The sequence below is a fragment of the Phocoena sinus genome, chromosome 15, assembly GCF_008692025.1.
Source record: "Phocoena sinus isolate mPhoSin1 chromosome 15, mPhoSin1.pri, whole genome shotgun sequence".
In the NCBI taxonomy this organism is placed as follows: domain Eukaryota; kingdom Metazoa; phylum Chordata; class Mammalia; order Artiodactyla; family Phocoenidae; genus Phocoena; species Phocoena sinus.
In genome coordinates, this window is record NC_045777.1 from 46940272 (window position 1) to 46962914 (window position 22643).

The 22643-nt window shown below is 44.6% G+C and overlaps 2 protein-coding genes across 2 annotated transcripts in view; one reads left to right on the top strand and one right to left on the bottom strand.

Moving 5' to 3' along the window:
- Positions 1 to 22643, bottom strand: part of CFAP61 (cilia and flagella associated protein 61) — a 264938-nt gene that overhangs the window by 177236 nt on the left and 65059 nt on the right. Inside the window, exons 9-13 of the mRNA XM_032604424.1 lie at positions 16116 to 16207; positions 10319 to 10393; positions 7803 to 7981; positions 6214 to 6253; positions 2448 to 2587 (exon numbers count right to left, since the gene is read on the bottom strand). Coding sequence (XP_032460315.1) covers positions 2448 to 2587; positions 6214 to 6253; positions 7803 to 7981; positions 10319 to 10393; positions 16116 to 16207 — 526 coding nt within the window. The remainder of the gene's footprint in view (positions 1 to 2447; positions 2588 to 6213; positions 6254 to 7802; positions 7982 to 10318; positions 10394 to 16115; positions 16208 to 22643) is intronic.
- On the top strand, positions 21625 to 21918 carry LOC116739748 (bladder cancer-associated protein-like). Its single transcript, XM_032604423.1, has one exon. It carries the CDS (start codon positions 21640 to 21642, stop codon positions 21901 to 21903), a length of 264 nt encoding a protein of 87 aa, XP_032460314.1. The 5' UTR covers positions 21625 to 21639; the 3' UTR covers positions 21904 to 21918.

A 22643-nucleotide genomic window follows, 5' to 3' on the forward strand; every position in this document is an offset into this window, starting at 1 on the left:
AGGATGCCAACCAGCAGCCTCTGACCCGGTGATGGGTTCAAAGTCAGCCAGCAGAGGGCCAATCTGAGCCACTGAGATGCAGTAAGACTTCTGTGTTGGGGCTTCTGAACAGAAGCATCCCCACCACTCTTCACCTGGTGGACTTAAGTGATAAAGGGCCTGGAGCTACCTCACTCATCCCGCAACCACTGTGTCTGAGAAGGGGTCAACTCGGAAGAGATAGAGATCCAACAGAGCTAATAATCCACGTATGGAACCTGAATTGCCCTCGGAGTCTTCCCTTGGTTCTGTGTAGTAATAAATTCTCCAGTTACTTAAGCCTATTTGATGGGTTTCAACCACTTGATATATCCAAGGTTAGTATAGGAAAATTCCAAAATTTAGGCAATGTGAGAAAGGAAATTAAAAATCACCCATGACAGTCCTCCTACCACCCCGGGGCAACCACAGGCCATCTCTAGCGCCGCTGGCCGTGTTCCCCAGAAGGCAGCCTCACACAGAGATCTGCATGCTGGGGGTGATAAGGGTGGCTCCTGGGACCCTCCACACCTATGGGGAGGGGCAGGGCAGGTCGGGGCAGAGGTGAAGACGGACTGCAAGCCACGGGGTCACAACAAATGCCCAGCTGACACCTCGGGGCGTCCTGGCCCTGGGAAGACCCTTCAGAGGTGTCCCTCCCCCGCCTCCACACACACAGACTAGTTGCTGGATGCAGGCTGCCCTCGGGAGGGCGGACCTTGGGCAAAGCCCTCTCTTCTGTCCAGGGCAGTCTCCTTGGCAGGGGACCCAGCTTTGAGCTGGTGGCGTCCACACATCCCGCAGGTGCGAAATTAGTCCTGAATGAGGGGGCCTGGGTGGCATGAACTACATCTGCATGTGTCCTTTTAGTCTACTTTGTTCATGCATTTTTTCCTTCTTTAGAAATTTTGGTCATATTTAAATGCTGTTTTATTTGATAGGTTTTCTACCCTAACATCACATTCTGAGCATTTTCTAATCATTAGATATTCTTAAAATGAACTGTAAGCATAGTTACAGGTTACTTCCTATAGGTACCATAAAGTATTTAAACATTCTCTTTACTACTGGATGTTTAGAGTATTTCCAATGTTCTTTAATCCTCAGATGTAAATTTTTGTTTGCATCTCTGCAACAAGTTTCCTAGGATATGTTTCTAGGACTGGAAGTAAAGAGTGAAAAAATATAAACTACCTTAATGTTCTGGCCAAATTGCCCTTTGAAATTTTACGTCTATTTACATTCTGACAAGAGTTACATTTTTCTCATTAGAATTGAATGTTTCTATATTCTAATTCTCGCCAACTGACCAAAAATGATGTCTTATTCTTGCTTTTGTTTCTTTTCCCTTATCAGCAATAAGTTTGAAGCTTTTTTAATATCCACTGATTTTTTGTTTCTTTCATATGCAAACAGTCTGGCCATTTGTGTGTGGGGGGGTTAGTTTTTCTATTTTGGTGTTAAATAGTCTTCTAATTGATTTATTAAAGCTCTTTATATATAAAATATACCAACCTTGTGTCTGTTATATTTGTTAAAAATATCCTTCCATTAGTCAGCTGCATTTTAATTAAGTTAGAGTGGTTCTGAAGTTTCATATAGTTAAAAAAAAAAATCTTAATTTTTTTCTTCCATGTTCTAAAAAGACCTTCCCCATCCTGAGGCACAATCAAGTTCAATCTTCACTCACACGCCTTGTCTAGAACTCAGCGCTCTTCCTCAGGAAAGCTTCCTCTGACTGGGCTGAATCTCCCAATGATACGTCTCCATAGTCCCACAGACCCACTGCTGGTACACCCATCACAGATGCAGTTTTACTTTTAGAGGAGTGTTTATAAGCTTTGAAAGGATGTGTGACAACCAGTAGGCTGTTCACTGCTGTATTCTCAGAATCTGGCCCAGAACCTAGCACTGTAGGTAACAGTTTCTAATTTTTAACTATTGCAATATCTACATTTAACTCTTCAATCACTTGGGAATCTATTTTACTGTAGAATATGAAGAGCATTTCTATCTTTATTTTGTCCCACCACTTACAAAATAATCCTTCCTTTTCTCACTGTAACACAAATGCCGTCATATACATCAGTCTATAATACCTTTACACACAGACACACGTCCAATTCTTACTCTATTGGGGTCTGCGGTGGGACTCTTTCTTGTGTTACCTTGTTCCAGCCATAGAAATGTCAACATGGCTATTGTTTTGACTATTTTGGAGTTAGATTATGCTCTAATATCTGACTGGACCAGCAACTTTCACCATGACTCTTCCCCTAAATGGACTGGTTAAAATCACTTGATCAAGTCCTCCGCCAATAAGACAATTTTAAAAATAAATCATTAAATTAAAATGTCACGGAGCTCCTGTTCCCTTCTCTTTTTTTAACTTCATGGACTATCTTTTGGCCAAACGCGCATCTGCTTACTTGAGCAATCCTGCCCGATGGAAGACGTAGAGGTCCTGGTCCAGGGTGCAGTTGTTGAAGGGGACAATCTTCACGAAGTTCTGTATGAGGACAAACTCAGGGGTGAGATGTGGCAGAGAAATGACGCAGAAGTTCTTGTCCTGGCATGATTGGAGACGAGATAAAAATCATTTATCACTAAACAAATTCCTGCCATAAAACACTAAATAGGAGTAAAATGTGTAAAGGAGATGGTATTCAAGTTAAAGATTCCTATCATTTGGAAAGTAATCAGAAAATTCAGGGGATAAGCAATTGCAAGAATATGGAGAAGGGCTTCCCTGGTGGCGCAGTGGTTGAGGGTCCGCCTGCCAATGCAGGGGACACGGGTTCGTGTCCCGGTCTGGGAAGATCCCACATGCCGCGGAGCGGCTGGGCCCGTGAGCCGTGGCCGCTGAGCCTGCGCGTCCAGAGCCTGTGCTCCAGAATATGGAGAAAATATCTGTGTTTGACTGAAACCCGAATAAAGGAATATTGTGAATCATAGGACCCATTCAGCACAGCTCTTTTCCAGAAGTAGAGTTTTAAACTAAGGACGTTTGCGTTTGCAAATTCACTTGTATCCAGGAGTGATGAGGCTGCTCAGTGTCATGGCAAAGGCCCTGGGTTTACCAAGTGATGCTGCACCAGCCGCCAGCCGTGGTCCCCACCTCTGTGAGATGAGAACGTGGTGCTCCAGCCTTTTTCTGCTCTAAAGTCCTGTGATTACACATCAATGGATGTCTGTGTATTTTATCATGGCACGGTCCCACTTGGGTGATGAGATCTAAGGGCGAGTTAACCTGGGCAGTGGGATCTGCGTGTCCTGACCTGTAACTGCGCTGTCCAATATGCTGGCCAGGAGCTGAGTCTGGCCACCGAGCATTTGGAATGTGGCTAGTGAGACTGGGGAGCCGAATTTTTAATTTTATTTCATTTGATTAAATTTACATTTCAAAACTGATACTTGGGAACCCTCCTACGTTGTTGGTGGGAATGTAAATTGGTGCAGCCACTATGGAGAACAGTATGGAGGTTCCTCAAAAAACTAAACATAGAGCTACCATATGATCCAGCAATCCCACTCCTGGACATATACCCGGACAAAACTCTAATTCAAAAAGACACATGCACCTCAATGTTCACTGCAGCACTATTCACAATAGCCAAGACATAGAAAAAAATCAAAACGTCCATTAGATGAATGGATAAAGGAGACATGGTATATATACACAGTGGAATACTACTCAGCCATAAAAAAGAATGAAACAATGCCATTTGCAGCTACATGGATGGACCTAGATATTATCATACTACGCGAAGTAAGTCAAAAAGAGAAAGACAAATACCAAGTGATATCACTTATACGTGGAATCTAAAATGTGACACAAATGAACCTATGTACGAAACAGAAACAGACTCAAAGACATGGAGAACAGGCTTATGGTTGCCACGGGGAAGTGGGTGTGGGGGGAGGTTGGACGGGGAGTTTGGGGTTAGTAGATGCAAACTATTACATATGGAATGGATAAACAACAAGGTCCTACTGTATAGCACAGGAAACTACATTCAATATCCTATAATAAACCATAATGGAAAAGAAAAAAATAATAAAATAAAAACTGATACTCAGTTCAGTTATTGGAAAAGTTTTATGTATGGTTAGAACAATTTGGGTATGTGAATCTACTCGTTCAACTGTAAATTTTATAAAATCTAGAAGCAGAGTGAGGATTTCTGATGACAATTTAGTGCTTGTATAGAGATGTGCCCTAAATGTAAAATACACATTGGATTTTAAAAACTGAGAAAATGGATGTACAAGATCTCATTAATACTTTTGCATACTGATTACATATTAAAATCATTAAATTTTGGACATATTGCATTAAGTAAAATATATTATTAAAATTGATTTCACCTGTGTCTTTTTACTTTTTTTTTATAATGTGGCTGCTGGAACATTTAGAGTTTGTCTATGGGACAGTGCTGCCATGGACTGTCTGTGCTCCTCACGTCCACCATGACCCTCTGCCAGGTGCCTGCAGAAGCAGCTTGCTCTTCCCAGAGTTAATTTGTCCCTTTGGCATCTCACCTCCTCCTGAACCCTGTGAAGGCCTTGCCTGGGCGAATCCAAAACCCTGGGGACACATGTGCAACCCAAAGGAGTGAATCACTCTTTCACCTGATCTTCCTTCTTTCTAGCAAAATAACACAGCTCCTTCTGGGGAACTTGCGAGTCACGTTGTCGAAATACTCAAGCTGAAAATAAGGACTAAGTGCCAAGCCCTGGGGGGCTTCCTCTGGGAGAAATGAGTAATTCCTACCATATGATCCAGCAATCCCACTCCTGGACATATACCCGGACAAAACTCTAATTCAAAAAGACACACGCACCTCAATGTTCATCACAGCACTATTCACAATAGCCAAGACATAGAAACAAGCAAAATGTCCATTGACAGATGAAAGGATAAAGGAGATGTGGTATATATACACAATGGAATACTACTCAGCCATAAAAGAGAATGAACGTAATGAGTTGCTTCAACATGGATGGGAAGGATTAAGGATGAAGTGACGAAGCTATTTTGTTTCTGTCTACCCATATCCTGAAATAATTAATTAAAAAGTAAACATGTCTTTTACTATCTTAAAGCCAGCATTGCTTTTGTAATAATACTGAAGATCTGTCTCTGCATGGACTTCAAAATAGGAATGAATTGAACTTACTGAATTTACTTTGGGGCATCTCGGAGGGAAGCCGGCTTTGCGAACCCTCCCTCAGGGTCATCTACAGTCTTTTATGAGCTTCAAAATTAATCCAAAAAAATTACGATGGAAAACATCATTGCCAAGTCTTCATCATCTTAACAAAATGAGGAAATACAATCTATGATCACATAGCTTTCAGGCAACAGAATTAAACCTATTTTGTTTTTTAGCCTTGGTATAAAGAACATCGAGGAAAAATGAAAAAATAGATAATTTGCCCGTAATTAGCTAACTGAAGAAGCACGGTTGTTGACTTGACTAAACTGATAGACCAGCCATGGAAAAAGTCATAAAAATCCAATTAAGGAACCTAAATTGTCTTCTTGCCCCACTTTCTTCCCTCCCATAAAGTGATGAGAGGTTGGTCAGAATCTCTATCCCTTGACGACCATGAAACAAAAGTGGAGGAGGTGGCCTGGACACCCTGAGATGGAGAACCTTGTTTGCACTTGTGTGCCTGCCTGGGGCCATCCACCAACCAACCGTAGAGGGTCAAGTCAATCCCATGTGTCAGGCGCCACCAACCAGAAGATCAACTGCAAGTTCCCACTTTCCTACCCTCAGAAAAGCAATCTAATGGTGTCAGCATTCTTTGAGCCAAAGCAAACTATAAAGTAATACAACAGTCTAACTCACTTTAGAGTAATTCCTGACATTTTCATGTACTACCAGCATTCTATTCATGATTTGATTGTAATAAGACACTGATGAAGCAATCTCTAAAATAAGTTATACATTGAAAGAAAACTATTACAACAGCATGACTGAAAAATTATTGAAAATGACAATCTTTTCTACTTTTAAGAGTTCAGGACATGTCATTCAACCTTTTTTTTCAGAACAGAGAAGTGGTTCCAACCTTAACATTCATAGTAGATTAAATGTTTGGACAATGAATATGGCATCCTACTATTTTATAATTTTTCTAGCTTATAAAATCAATTATATTACTCAAAATTCAACATGTACTTACAGGAAAAAGACTGAAAACAAAATTCATAAAGTCCAGTGACCTATAAACAAGACAGTAGAAACTGTCACTGACCTGCAAGCAAATGCAGCATCAGTGCATATTTAAAGAGACCTATGGCTCTCCCCGCTTAGGCAGTGATTAGCCAACCAGTAACCAGAATTTGTGTCTAACTGAATAGTAATCAGCTGCAGAAGGCATAAGCTTCAAATTGAAGTGTTTTTCTAGAACCAAAAGTACTATTATAGCAATTAAAAATCTCTACACATTCAAAAAGCAAGATAGTCATTCTGTGGACACGATCCCTCCCTTCCTTTTAGGAGGTGCTGCGGGGGAGATATGGGCATATTATAAGCTACTCTGATCTTTTTCTCTTTTATATGCAAAAGATTTTCTGACCAGCCGCAGGTGTATATTTATAGGCGAACCATAATGGGTCATCAAATTTTTGTTTGAAAATTCAAAAAGCACAATCTTATCCGAATGCACAGGGGGAAATAAATATACACGACAGATCTAGAAGGGTTTACAGGCTTTTTAGATGTCTACAATATAATTAGAATAAAAAGATTTCCCTTTTCAACCTTTCAATTGAATTTCAATTCCAAAGAAATTGAAAACTTGAAAGGAAAAAAGTCCAAGAAAAGCATGGTTCTAAGGAAAGCTAGGAGACTGGGAATGTGATTAAATACATCCTCTAAAACGGATGTGTCCAGCGGTGCTCTTGGTCATCTTAAAGATAGTCTGGAACCTTCCAGTCTATCAAAATGGGCCAGTCTTTCCTTTTCAACGTTGTTCTGTGGACGGAATGGTGAACTATGTGGGCATCCCAAAGGGGCCGTGGAATCTAGGCACCGAGGGCAGGGGTCCAATCCAGACTACAGGGCGCAGCGAGCACTGAACACGGGGTTGTTCTGGAGGGACAGGAAGCCTCGTCTGCCCGGGACCAGGCCTCCTACCTCTGGCAGCTGCCCTGGATTGTTGATGGGTGTCCTGCTAACACCCCTCTCAGATTGAGACTCCAGCCCCGATTCAGTGGGGAGCACAGAGCAAGGGACAAAGCCATCATCATGGCCTGGCCTGGCCCCCCACCGTCAGCTCAGGAATAGGGTAGAGGGTAGAGTGAGAAGCCTGGCCTGTGACTGGGGTATCTAGTAAGTCCTAGATCAAGCCACATTGAAAATCGGTCCCACCACTGGATTATCCTTTCTTACGTGAGGCAATCATTCCATTTTTCCAAAGCCAGCTTCAACTGGATTTTCTATTGCTTGCAACTAAAAGACTCCAGACAAGCAGCAACCTAAACCCAAAGTCCCCCCAAAATGCAAACTCTAGAGAATGGGGAACAGCATGTGGCTAAGGAAGGGATGACTTTCCAGACCCTGGGCAGCCCAGTTCTGTGGGTCTGACCCAAAGTTTATGGGCTGGAGTCTGGAAGTGGGGCTCAGGAATCTGTGGTTTTTAAAAACTCCCCAGAAATGAGGATGGGCAGCCAGGCTTGGAAACCCCTGGCTCTGCAAGATTCAAGTGTTGGGCCACCAAGGCCAGGAGAAGGTCTTCGCGCAGCAGACACACTGGGGACCAGCGCTTACCTTGCCTCGTGCTTCTCGTCAATACAAAACAGCTGGATGCAGAAGGCAGTGGGGGCACCCTTGTAGATGGGGCGGAAGTTGCTGGTCTCTTCGGGCAGAGAGATGGATGCTGAGCTCGTGTTGCTGATGCAGTAATCCGTGTAATCCACACTGTCCTCTTGACTGAGTTTTTCTGTGTCCTACAGCAAGGAGAGAGGAGGAACTCAACTGGGAATCCTATTTATTTTCTACCATTTAAAGGGCTAGTGGCTGTCTCGTCTCCACAGGACACCGTTCCCAGGACAGTTGCGACTGGCTCACCTGAAACAAACCGCCCCGAGCCAGGAAGGAGGTGTTCTTAGTGAGATTTCAAAATTGTTGAGGATGGAAACAAGTTCTCGCGCGAAGGTCAGAAAACGAACGGTCTCAGTTGGTCTTTGATACAGGATCCATATTTTAACTGCATCACTGGATAGAGGTTAGAGCATGGGACTACTACATGCGTATTAATTCCATATAAGCAAAACACCTCTGTCCCCAGTTTTCCTTGTGATTTTGTGCTACAAGAATTTTTGGATCTTGGGACTGTTCAGGTGGTTTGCTAGTGAGGAGGAGCCCCGGGAGCCAATTGCCCGGAGCCACCTGGAGAGTTAGTGCTGAGTCCTGTCAGGTCTCATTCATCGAAGGAGGTGTTACAGCTCAGTGAGAGGAACACGATTCACTCCGAGATCCTCTCGGAGTTCTTTGAAATTGAAGTAATGCGTGCGTATGGTAAAAAGTAAACTAATATTAGCATTAAAAGGTTATAAAGAAAGTCAGGAGCCTCCTACTCCCCCATTGACGAGCATTTTCAACTTTTTCCTTTCTTTTGGCCTTTACCTCTATATTTCTGAATACTATTATGCTGGTTTCTGTATTTGGAGAACAGGGCGGGAGGACAGGGCAGGGGCTCCTCCATGTGAAATGGAGAATCCCACTGATCCGCCTATTCTCTGTCTTTTCCCCATCACACAGCCTCGCACCGTGCACTGGATTTGGAACTGCTTCTGCTCGACCCTTCAGGGAACGATCACCTGGTCCTTTCACTTGGGGGGTAGTTGACAAGCTAAGTGTCCTCTGCAGGGAATCTATTGTCCCCAACACCGCCTGGCAGACTGTCACACAGAGCCCTCGCCCCGCCTTCTGCAGAAGCCCCAGGGCCCGGGCTCTTTGTGGGCACACGTGGAGAATCCCTCCTCATCACGGTGCCCGGCCTCCACCTTCCCCAGCTGTGAAGAGCCAGTGCAGACCCCGCCATCGATTTCCTTCTTTCTAAACACCTTTAAAGTGCTCGTGTTCCAATATCTCCTCTCCCAGTCTTCTTGTCTGTGTGGATTTGTGCCCTTATTCTTCCCTTACGGTTATTTCAGTGGTTTTTTCCAGAAGCGAGAGGAGATAAACATGGGAAATCAATCCTCCTTGTTGACCCGGATACCCTCTGGGATGCCAGTGCATCTAATGCAGAATGGACCACCCTGACCCCCTCCACATCCTCCTTTGGGTCCCTAAAGAAATGGCTACCCTCTTAGAAATACTGGAGAGAGATTGTTCCCCTCTGCTGCGTGCCCTGCTCCCTCCTCCCTGGGGCACGAGGAGTGGACACCCTAACGTAGGTTCCCCAGAAGCAAAAGGAGCTAAGTTCACGCAGGGAGCGATGCCAGGAAATTCTGCGAGGCAAGTGGGCGAGTGAGGAGGGAAGAGAAGGACCCCAACGCGGCACAATGAACAAGTGGGTTACTTGTCAATCCCGCCAAGACCTCGGGGAGATGTGGAGAGCACCCCTGGGAGCTGTCCTACCCAAAAGGCAGGGGAGCTGGGGGCTGATTCTCCAACTGCCCCCGGAGGTGGCGATCTGCCTGCAGGAACAGCCCCAGGGAAAGAGCAGGTACTGAAGCCCCCATTCTCAGGGTGCTGAGGGGTGAGCAGTGCCAGAGGAGCTGGTAGGGGACCTGCAGCACATGCCAACGTGAGGCTCGGAAAGTGGACCTGTGCCCGCCTGGGGCCCACTCCTTCCAGAAGCATGTCCCGCTCCTGGCAGCTGGTGGAAGATGCTACCACCCCTTGGCCTGAATCTGTAACAGGAGGAAGCAGTTCCTGGAACCAGAGATGCGTGTGAATGACACATCAGACACATAAGTGTGTACGTGAACGTACTCTACATAGAGCAGTAGAAAACTCTTACAGACGTTTGCCCCTCCAAAATGTTTTCTCTCTAGACAATGGGAAGAACAGAAAGATTCTATTTACTGAAATGGTTGCAAATTATTGATGTAGAAAGTGTAACTTCTAGGACCAAGCTGTGCAAGGGATATAGAATAAAGGTCTAATGACAGTGGAGTGAGAGTTCACCGAGGGAGGCTTTGTGGAGCAGGTCCTGAGTAAGGAGGCGGCTCTGAACTGGGAAAGAAGGCGGGAGGCCTGGCGAGGAAAGTGCAGGAAGACGCAGGTGGAGAGGAGTGAGCCGCACTGGCCCCCTGAAGGGCCCTCGCAAGCCCTACCTCCGCTTCACTAGTGTTTCCACTTTGGACTGGTGATAAAGCTTCCTCCATTGCAGCTTCTTCTGTGCTTTCTCTCTGCAAAAGACAAAGGCAAGACATGAGAATAAATCAACACCCGCAGTGGTTCAGAGCTCGAGCCCTGTATGAGCTGCCTGGGTCAGATCCTGGCCTCCCTTCCTACAGGGCATGTGGCGTTGGGAAAGTGAGGGATCCCCCAGTTTCCTCATCTGTACAAAGGGGCTAAGAGCAGCACCTACCTCATAAGGTTGTCCTGAGGATAAAATAAGGACAGGTGGATGGAGAGATGCTTAGCATCTTCTGACTCTCTGTAGATGTTAGTTATTCCTCCTTTATTCTTATTCTTCTGTGTAACTTAAAAGATGCACTAGGGCTTTTTAAAAAACTGCTTTATTGAGGTATAATTGACATACAGTAAACAGCATATATTTAAAGTGTAGCTTTTGAAAAGTTTTGACCTATAGGTACCTATAAAAATATCACCACGATAAAAATAATGAACATATACATCACTCCCCAAAGCTTCTGTGTTTCTGTATGGCTCTTCCTCCCACCCGGGGCCACTCTGCCAACCACAGGCAAACAATGATCTGCTCTTTGTCACTGTAGATTATATGCTGAGTATCTAGAAAGATCTAGATCTTTCTAGATCTAGAAATAGAAAGATAAATAGAAAGATCTATTTCTGGATCTTCTATTCTGTTCCGTTCATCTATTTGTTGACCTTGACATCATTACCACACTGTCTGTTACAAAAACCTTATAATAAATCTTACAGTCAGTAGCATTAGACCTACAACCTTGTTCTCTTTCCATAGTTTCTTTGTGCTAGGTCCTTCCCACTTCCTCATGAATTTTGAAATCACTTTTTCAATTTCTCTAAAAATTCCTCCTGAAATTTTGACTGGTATTTCATTGATCAATCAACAACTTGACAATATCGAGTCCTCGAAATTATGTACAGGGGATATCTCTCCATTTATTTAGGTCTTATTTCATTTCTCTCAGAAATGTTTTGTAGTTTTTAGCATACACAAAATACTTAAATCTGACAACATCTTTTGTCAGATTTAAGTATTCTGTGTATTTGTACTGTTGTAAATGGTAGTTATTTAAATTTCTGATTGTTCATTGCCATTATACAGAGATAAAATTGAACTTTGCATGTTAATTTTGTGTATATTCTTTTGATTCTTTTCTTGTCTTTTTTCACTGGCTTGAACCGCCAGAATAATTCTGAATAGAAGTGGTGAGAACTGACATTCTTGTCTTGTTTCTGACCTTGGCGGAAAAGCACTCAGTCTTTTACCAAGGATGATGTTAGCTATAGGTTTTTCAACAATAACCTCTATCAAATTGAAGAAGTTCTCTTCTACTCCTAATTTTCTGAGAGTTTTTATGAGGAATGAATGTGAATTTTCAGATACCTTTCCTGCATTTATGAGATAAACATATAAGTACTCTTTTTTAGAATGTTAATATGGTGAATTACATTGATTTTCTTAAGTTAAACCAACCTTGCATTCTCGGAATAAAGCCTACTTGATCATGACATTGTCCTTTTAATACATTGGTTCAATTTATTAAAGGTTTTATTTGAATTTTTCCATCGATGTTTATGGGAGCTGTTGATTTGAAGTTTTATTTCCCTGTGATGTCTTTTGTTGGGGATGAACATACTTTAGATGACCTGAATCCTTTTAAATTTATTCAGACTTCTTTTCTAGCTTGAAATATGATCTAACTTGGTAACTATTCCATGTGGATGTGGGAAGGTGTATTCTGCCGTTGTTGGGTAGAGTTAGGTCAAATTGGTCAATAGTATTCTTAAAATCTTCTACATTCTTACTGATTTACTGTCTTCTCGTTCTATCAATGATTAAGGGAGGGATATTGAAATCTCCAAATATAGTTGTTTGTTTATTTATTTATTTATTTGTCTTTGCAGTTCTATCAATTTTTGCTTCATGTGTTTTGAAGTTCTACTATTAGGTGCATAAATATTTAGGATTGTTATGTCCTCTTGACCTTTGTTATCCCTGGTAATATTCCCTTTTCTGAAATCCACTTTGTGAAATGACTAAAGCTACTCCAGCTTTCTTTTGATTAGTGTTACCACGATGTATCTATTTGCATGTTTTTCATTTGAACCTATTGTATCTACTCAAAGTGCATTTTTTTTTTTGTAATTCACATGTAATTGTTTTGCTCCTTAATCCAATCTATATCTGATTTATACATTCTTTAATTGGGATATTTGGACCATTTTACATTTAATGTAATTAGTGATGTGGTTAGGTTTAAGTCTGTTATCTTGCTGTTTGTTTTCTATTTGTCCTATCTGTTCTCTATCCCCTTTCCCTCTCTTTTTGCCTTCTTTTGGAGTCATTGTATATTTTTATGATTCCACTTCACCTCTTTGTAGGCTTATTAGATAAAACTTTCTGAATTTGATTTGTAACTTTCGTGTTCTTTTAGTTTATAGTATACATCTTTAAGTCTATCTTCAGGTGATATAATATCACTTCAGGTGTAGTACAAGGACCCTAAAATAGGGTCCTTACATTGTGCCCTCTGGCCTTTGTGCTGTTCTTGTCAGATGTTTTTACACATGTTGAAAGCTGCACACTATGTTGTTTTTGTTTTATTTAGGCCGTCAACTATCTTTTAAAGAGATATAAATAATAAAAGCAAAATCTTACACATTTACCCATTTAGTTACCATTTCCAGTGTTCATCGCCCTCTGTGTAGATCCAGATTTCCATCTGGCATCATTTTCCGAAGGACTTCCTTTCACATTTCTTGTAGTTGGGTCTACTGGTAATGAATTCTTTCCCCTTTTCTGTGTAGGCAGAGTCTTTATTTCACTTTTATTTTTGAAAGATATTCAATGGGTGTAAAATTCTCGGTTGACAGTTTATTTTCTTCCAGTTCCTTAAAGATGTGACTCCACCGTCTTTTTTGCTCACATTGTTTCCAACAAGAAATCTGCTGCCATCTGTATCTTTGGGCCTCTGTTCCCAACTTGTCCTTTTTTTTTCTCCCTCTGGGTACTTTTAAGATTTTCTTTTTATGACTGGTTTTCCACTATTTGATTATGATGGGCTTTGGTATAGTTTTCTTCATGTTTCTTGTGCTTGTTATTGGTTAAGCTTGTGTCTGTGGGTTTACTGTTTTCATAAAATTTGGAATTTTTAAGTCATTATTTTTTCAAATATTTTTTTCTGTTCCAACCTCTTTCTCCTCTTCTTTATGAATTCCAATTACACACATATTAGGTACTTAAACTTATCCCACAGCTCACGGATACATTGATTTTTTTTTAAATTCTCATTTCTGTTTCACTAATCCCTTTCTCTGCAATGTCTAATCTGTGGTTAATCCTTCCAGTGTATTTTTCATCTCATGAATTGTAGTTTTAATCTCTAGAAGGTTTATTTGGGGTGTTTTTACAGGCATACGTTGGAGGTATTGCAGGTTCATATTCCAGGTTCATTCACCACAATAAAGTGAATATTGCAATAAAGCAAGTCATGTGAATTTTTGGTTTCCCAGTACATATAAAAGTTATGTTATACTATACTGTAGGACATTAAGTGTGCAAAAGCATTATGTCTTTAAGAAAAAAAAATTCCAAACATTGTGATTTAATCTACTTGGGTGCTGGATAATTTTGTATTCCTACAAATATTCTTGAACTTTGTTCTGGGACTCAAATTACTTGGAAGCAGTTTGTTGCTTTTGGATCTTGCTCTAAAGATTTGTTAGATAGGACTGGAGCAGTGCTCTCTCCAGAGCTAATTATTCCTCGCTACTGATGCAGTACCCTTCTGTGCGTTCTCCCAATGCCTTGTGAGTCACAGGGCTCCGTGGTCTGGCTGACGGCACATGCACTACCCCCAGCCTTGTATGAGTACTGTGCACTGTTAATGCTAAGCCTTTTAGGAAGTTCTTCCCTCAGCCTGGTCTTCAGTAGTTTTGAAGATCAGGCTGATGTGCACGTGCACATCGGTACTCAGCTGAACACCCAAGAGTGACCCTCGCTGGCGTCAACCATCTCTCTGTACAGCTCTCTCCTCTCTGGTACTCTGTCCTGCAAAACTTAGTGGCTTTAGTCTCCGTGGACATACCACTTGGCTTCTGTGGTTCCTCCTGCCCTGTGCCGTGGTCAGGGATTCTCTCAAAGGAGGAGGCCACGATGTTTGGAGGGCTTACCTGGCTTGTTTCTCACCTCCCGGGCATCACTCTCCTTTGTTACCTGATGAGCAGTGTCTTAAAAACTTATTTCATATGCTTTGGCCATTTTTTTGTTTTCTTCAGGCAGGAAAGTAAATCTAGCCATCTTTGCCAGAAGCAGAAATCCCTCGCGCTAAGTTCTTTCTATTAATTCCATTCATCAGCTTCATTTCCCGCAATCTAGTCCATGCCAAACCACCTTCTTTAAAAGCTTCAGGTGTCCCTCGTGCCCTCTTCTGGGATGTTTTCCACCCTCATTTCCACATACTGAATTAGGAGGCTTTCCTCTTCCCACCGTGCACCACCTCCTGAAGGTTGTGGCTGTGTTTTGGTCTCGCGAGCACCCTCAGCACCTAGCAGAGAGCCTGGCCATTGTGAGTGTCCAACCTCTGTGCAGAGAATAAATCAGCCCTCGAAATACAACAGCCACCCAGCTACAGGTTGGGTCCTTTTGTGGTTTGGGGTATAAGAAGGCATTTTCCATAGAGACAATGTGAAAATGCAGCAGGAAGAGCCATGTGGCCTAATGCTAAGATAAAGGTGTTCCCTGACTCCTCTTCTTCCCAAGATCTTCTTTGCATGAGCTGATGGGCAGGGGGAATGTTATTTTGTCCAAGATTGGAAAGGAGAAAAAAAGAGAGCTGGGGGCTGGAGTCCAAGAAGCAATGGCACTGCACCAGCCCCTGTCCTGGCCTCAGGTGGACGGAACAGTCAGGAGGACCAGAAGCAGAAGGGCCCATGCAGTGAAACGCGTGCTGGGACTCTTGGCCACACGCAGCGCTGATGCAGGGCCAGGCCGCCAACGGTGGCCTAGAGGTAAGCCCGTTCATTCTCCCAGCTCCCTTGGTAAGGCCGGTTCCAGAGGACACAAGGGACATGACCTGAGGTCCTGCAGGTGCAGGTGAGGACCCAGAGCCCAGTCAATATGGGCGTTTGTATTTCTGTGAACCATCAGTGGTCAGAGGGTGGCAGAGATGGAACAATGGCTGGATCCCCGGGCCCATCCCACAAATCCTATGTCCTCTATTATATGGCTGACTGTGGCCTCCTTCAGTGGGGGTATGCCCCCCTTTAGGTCAGGGTGGCAGCACTCACAGAGCAGGAGGGTGTGAGGAGGGGCCCCTGCTGAAGCCAAGCTGGGCCAGTGGGCCAGAAGCAATCCAGGGAGCTGTGGCAGGTGGTTCTAGAGCCTGCAGGGCCCAGTGGGGCAGGAAGGAAAATGCTGCCTCATTTGAGTCTGTGGACAGGGTGAGCTTTCTAACAGCCTTTAAGTGAGCTGCTTTATCCACATCAGCCTCCTGAAGCCAGGGGATGAGTGAGAAGGCAGGGGGAGAAGGGATGGGGCTCCATCCTGAGCTGGATTCTTGAGGGCGCTGAGAGGCTGATTTGTTACGAACACGCAGCCTGTTTCCTCCCCGCCCTTGTCCCCCAGATCTTAACGCCAGTGAGACCTTTCCCTTCTCGGGAGTGACTCCAGTGCCAGGAACACCACTGACCCCGACGGCACAAGCAGCACCAGCCTGGGGGGATGATCTCCGTTACCTGGATGCTCTCCCCGGCCTCCGGGGAGACAGCTTCCTGCGGCTCCTTGACTATTTGCTGGCATTCCTGGCTGCTGCTCCTGAGCTCGGCGCCTTCCAGAGAAAAAGGGACAAGAGGATAGAAAAGAGATGGTAAGTATCTGCAGAGCACAGGAAATTGGAGGCAGCGTGGTCATGTGTTTCTAAGCTGCAGCATATCTGAAGGATTACATTGCTGAGGGCAGAGCCACGAGGTGGGGAGAACAGGGTCTTCGCAGCCCACTCGGATTCTGACCTCTCTGTGCCTCCATCCGCACAGGATGGGGGTCCAGTGATACCTGGCCCGAGGGAGCTGTGGACATAAACCGAGGCCAGGATGGGGCTGGGCTGGGCTGCCCCCCAGGAGTCCCTCGAACCTGCCAGAGACCGAGCTCCGTGATCCTTTCATGGGAGCCCCTTTCAAGTTTGTAAACAACTGATTATCAACCTCCTGGATGGCAGGCTTTGAAATGATTTTAAGGCAGAATATGGAAAAGACCACAGTCGGCTATGCCAGTGCTCTCAGAACAGAGGTTAGCACAAGGGCTGCTTTCCCCGTGCTGGGAAATACTGTGAACAGGCATCTGACAGAGGCCACGATGTTAACTTTTCTACTTTCTAAGCAAGACCTGGAGCTAACTTTGCATTATTGTTTTAATATGTTCTGGAAAGTCAATAATCGGGGTAGTGTTCATATATTTACCATTCACCAAAAACTAGAGTAGAAAAAACTTCTTTCCCATTTTGTCTGAAAAGTTCTTTTGCCCCTCCTTTTCTTCCTTCTCCTTCTGCTGTCTTTTCTTTTCCTTGTTCCTGTCTGTCTTTCTCCCCACCACCACCCCCTCCTCTTCCACTGTCTCACTCTCTCCCTCCCACCCTACCCCGCTCTCTCGCCACCCCCGGCCCCTCCTCTCTTGTTCGCTCTGTGTCTGCTCCACTGGGGGACTCTTAGCCCTCACACCTGCTTGCAGCCTTTCGGCCTTAGCTCAGAGCAGCCCTAGGATGCTCTTGCCCAGGGGCTGCCCCTCCTCAGTATTGTCCGCACATACACAGGAGGGACCCAGGACCTGCTGGAGGCCCCAGATACTGGGCTGCCAGCGTGGCCTGCTGCCCTGTCTTCTTGTTTCTGAGCATCACAGCAGACGCGGTGGCGTCAGAGGCAGCCTATCCTCTCCGCATCCTCCTCTCCCACTGCATTCGTTCCTGCAGCAACAGCCAGTGCAACGGCCCCTGCAGACGCCTCTCAACCCCAAATTCCCACTTACTCATGCCCTATACCTGCTTCTGGAAAAGATGCAGGCAAATGAAGTAGAATGAAATTCTAAGAGAAGAATCAGAGGCTCAGGGAGGTGTAAAGGGCAGAGACGAAGAGGCATATAACGTTGAAGGTACAATGAGAGAATGGCACCCCAGCAGAGCAAGTAGCTCTTCTGGATGGAGAGCAAATGACATGAGAGGGGAAAAAGAACTCAGAATCGCTCTTCTGAAGAAAGACACTTCGGGGAGAATGAAACCTAGCGAGTCTCTAGCACCTGGATACGTCCTGCTCCCTGAAAAACTTTCCAGATCGTTTGTACAGTGTTTCCAGTGTTCTCACAACAGCAAGCCTAGAGTGCTTTTCAGGTTAATTCAGCTTGTTATTAAGATACAACATGTAGGGCTTCCCTGGTGGCACAGTGGTTGAGAGTCCGCCTGCCGATGCAGGGGACACAGGTTCATGCCCCGGTCTGGGAAGATCCAACATGCCGCAGAGCGGCTGGGCCCGTGAGCCATGGCCGCTGGGCCTGCGCGTCCGGAGCCTGTGCTCCGCAATGGGAGAGGCCACAACAGTGAGAGGCCCGCGTACCGCAAAAAAAAAAAAAAAAAAAAGACACAACATGTATACAGCACAGTGCATGAATCTCTACCTGTATGTACTGCACGTTAACAAACCCTTAAATGAATATTAAAGCTTTTCCAGAGCCCAGAAGTTTCCCTCACCTGCTGTCCAGCCAACACACCTCTTAAAGGTAGCTGCTGTCCTGACTTCTACATCACTGATTCATTTTGCTCAGCAGCAAAGTTTTTGAATCAAAAACAAACAAACATTATCAAGTTGCACTTTTTTTTTTTTTTTTTTTTCAGTACGCAGGCCTCTCACTGTTGTGGCCTCTCCCATTGCGGGGCACAGGCTCCGGACGCGCAGGCTCAGTGGCCATGGCTCACGGGCCCAGCCGCTCCGCGGCATGTGGGATCTTCCCGGACCGGGGCATGAACCTGTGTCCCCTGCATCGGCAGGCGGACTCTCAACCACTGCGCCACCAGGGAAGCCCCCAAGTTGCACTTTTAAGTTGCACTTATTAAGTTGCACCTATTAAGTTGCACTTTTTTAAAAATAATCTTTTCTTATATTAAGTTTTAAATTTGAAGAACTACCAAAAACACTGTTGAGTTTAAAAGAAAACTAGACTTTCCCTGTGCATTTATTTATTTTATTGAAGTACAGTTGATTTGTAATGTTATGTTAGTTTCAGGTGTGCAGCAAAGTGATTCAGTTTTATGTATCTATGTATATGTATATATGTGTGTGTGTATATATATATTCTTTTTCAGATTCTTTTCCATTATAGGTTATTACAAAATACTGAGTATAACTTCCAGGGCTATACAGTAGGTCCTTGTTGCTTACGTATTTAATATACTTTATGATTAGGACAGAATTACTAAAAAGCCAGAAATTTCAGAGACTGAATTAGATTTGCAGTGAACAGTTCATCCTGGAGCCCTTACCATCTGACAGGCTAATGTTCACAAGACAATTACCAACGACAACGACTAATTGTCTGGGCTAAAGTGTCGTGGGCGTTGCCATTTATTAAGAAGCAGCTGCCCTGCTCATCCCCAGAGGTGGCTGCATTTCAGAACTGGGCAAGGTGATGCCACGTCCCTCCTTCCTGTGTCTCTGGGGTTTTGTGGGGTTTCATTAATCAATTAATGTTCTTAATGTGCCCTGAGATCCTCAGATGTGAGGTGCTGTCCTAGCAAAAACTCAAGGCAGCGGTATTATATAACGCACAGCTAGAAACACGACTGAGGTTGCAAATTTAACTGTTTTTTTGTTTGTTTGTTTTTTTTGCGGTACGCGGGCCTCTCACTGCTGTGGCCTCTCCCGTTGCGGAGCACAGGCTCCGGACGCGCAGGCTCAGCGGCCATGGCTCACGGGCCCAGCCGCTCCGCGGCATGTGGGATCTTCCCGGACCGGGGCACGAACCCGCGTCCCCTGCATCGGCAGGCGGACCCCCAACCACTGCGCCACCAGGGAAGCCCCTTAACTGTTATTTTATTGCTTACACCACCTAAGCAGCTTGGTAGTCACGAACTAGGGCTTCATTCTAGTGGGAGTGAAGGCATCGTTTACTAGCACTTCCTCTCTCAGTCAGACTGCTACCCTGAGGCAGGGTTACCATGAAGCAAATAAAGCTGGAGGTCCAGGTTCCTCCCAAGGCACAGCACCCACTATTGCATTCCTAATTTTGTATTATTTTTCTTAAAGAGAGCTCCCAAATTGTATAGACCCAAGACCCGTGTCTGCCTTGCTCTTTAACAGAAATAATAGAGGAAAAGCTAAATAATACATTGTGAAGGCTTTAGGAAAAAGTAGCAGTATACAATCTGGTGGGTTTTTGACATTTTTTAAAAATAGTGATCAAAAAACCTAACAAGGTTTTTTTGTGAAATGAAATAAAGTGATTCTAAAAGAGCAAATATGGAAGAACAGCTAGTCAACAAAATTTTAAGAAATAACAACAAAGAGCGGGCCATATTTTCTAATGAATATTAAGACATATTATATTATTGATACTATGTATAAAATAGACAACTGATGGGAACATACTGTATAGCACAGGGAACTCTACCTAATGCACTGTGGTAACCTAAATGTGAGGGAAGTCCAAAAGGGAGGGGATATCTGTATGTGTATGGCTGATGCATTTTGTTGTGTAGTGGAGGCTAACACAACGTTGTAAAGCAACCATACTCAAATAAAAATTAATTTAAAAAATAACTATTGGGCTTCCCTGGTGGCACAGTGGTTGAGAGTCTGCCTGCCGATGCAGGGGACACGGGTTCGTGCCCGGGTCCGGGAAGATCCCCCATGCCGCGGAGCGGCTGGGCCCGTGAGCCATGGCCACTGAGCCTGCGCGTCCGGAGCCTGTGCTCCGCAACAGGAGAGGCCACAACAGTGAGAGGCCCGCGTACCGCAAAAAAAAAAAGCAACAAACAAACAGAGAAACAAAAAACTATTTAATCACATAATCCCAAAATAAAAATGGAGATATTTTCTTAAAAAAAAAGACATATTATAAAGCCATAGTTATTAAAACAGAGGGTTATTGGGAGTAGGAACAGAACAGAAAGCAATCCAGAAAAGAGCCAGGTAATTATGAAATGTTCATATATGTTAAAGGTAGCATTGGTGCGGGAAGAATAAACTGTACAATAAGTAGTGCTAACCATAAGGAAAACAATTCATTTGGGCCCCTATTTCATACAATACACAAAGATCATTTGCAGATATATTAACAGCTTAAAGTTTTTTAAATACTTTTAAATTATGAGAAGAAAATATAGGAGAACATCTCTATCTTGGGGGTGGATAAACCCTTCCTTAAAAATGTAGAAGGCAGAAGTCGTAAAAAAAATATTGACATGCTAGACCCCATCAGAATATAAAAGTTCTGTCTGTCAAAAGAACCCCCTATTTTTTAAATAAGTAGATACATGGAGAAGATATTTGCAATACACATGATAGACCAACAACTGAATTCTAGGGAAAGAGGAAAAAAACCACAATAGGCAGAGGAAATGAATGGACAGAAAATGCAAATGACCAATAAACACATAGAAAGTGTCCAACCCCAGTAATAGAGAAATGGAGTTAAAACAATATCTCCTTTCACAGCTATCATACTGGCAAAAGTTAAAAATGCTGACAACACTAAATCCTGGAAATCTAGGAGAGGCTCTGGAGGAAGTCCACTGCTATGGCCCAGGATTTCCAGGCCCAACAAGAACGATTCTGGGAATATAGCCTGTGGAAACTCTTGCAAGGGGCCCAGGGATACGTGTGCAAGGATATTTATTGCAGCACAGTTTGCAATAACAAAATAGTGGAAACAATTTAAATTTCCATCTAGGGACAAATGTGGCCCATTCCATACAGTGGAATCCTACCCAGAAGATAAAAGGAGGGTCGCTGCTTCCTGCGGTGTCGGAGGTGAGTTGAGGTGGAGGCAGGCTGCGGCTGCGAAGGCATCAGCGGTGGCGGCGGCGCCATGGCAGGACTCGCGGGATCCCTGCTGCCTTGGTGATCCTGGGCGGACAGCCAGAGACCACAGCAGCTCAGCTCCTGGAGAGCGAGGGTTGAAGAAAGCAGAGGGCAGCCGCCCGTGCCCACTGGCTCCCATTAGGTCGGTTCCTGCAGCGGTGCCCGGTGGCCTTGGCAAAGGCCCTGTCCAGCAGAGATCATGTATTGCCTCCAGTGGCTGCTGCCCATCTTCCTCATCCCCAAGCCCCTCAACCCCGCCCTGTGGTTCAGCCACTCCATGTTCATGGGCTTCTACCTGCTCAGCTTCCTCCTGGAACGGAAGCCTTGCACAATTTGTGCCTTGGTTTTCCTGGCAGCCCTGTTCCTCATCTGCTATAGCTGCTGGGGAAACTGTTTCCTGTACCACTGCTCCGATTCCCCGCTTCCGGAATCGGCACGTGACCCCGGCGTTGTGGGCACCTAACAGCCAGCCCAGTTAGCTTTCCAAGGAAGCAGAAGATGGGAGGGGAGGCATTGACATAAGTCATAAAGCACTGGAGTTTCAAATCCCGCGGCCCTGCGGGTGCCACATTCCTGATGGCGCCTTTTTGGCCTGTGACGTTTTATCCTTATAATGTGAATAATAGCACTGACCGGTGCTTTTATCGTAGAGTCCTGTAGTCGTGGGTGGTCTTGTGGTTGTGTGTGTTCTGTCCCCAATCTTGGCCCCTGACTGGCAGGATGGCCACCCCCCTCGCCTCATTCCCACAAGGAGCCTGCACCCATCCTGGTCAACTGCCCCAGCATGATCCGGGCAGATAAAATGCCAGTCTCATTGTCACCTCTGTGACCCTTCCTTGTCAGAGTGTTACTGACTCCTCCGTCCCTCTCTTGGCTTCCTGTTAGTTCTCTTTAGCCCTTTCCTTTTCTGGGGAGCACCTGTCCAAGACAGGGCTCAGTTTTGCACTTATCTCGAATATAAAGAGATTGCTGATGCCCGAGAGCCTCGCTTTTTTATTCTTCTTCCCTGGCCGGCAGGCTAGACAGAATTGTGTCTTGACTGCTGTCCACAAATCTTCAGTATTTTCCCCACTTCATTTTGAAGGAAGAAGTAACAGATACATGTTGCTCTTTCACCTGGGGGTCTGGGCTCTGGCTCAGCAGCCCAGCTTTGCTTCCTCTGCCCTTCCTCCTGCCTTTCTCAACTGTCGCAAGGCGGGGGCC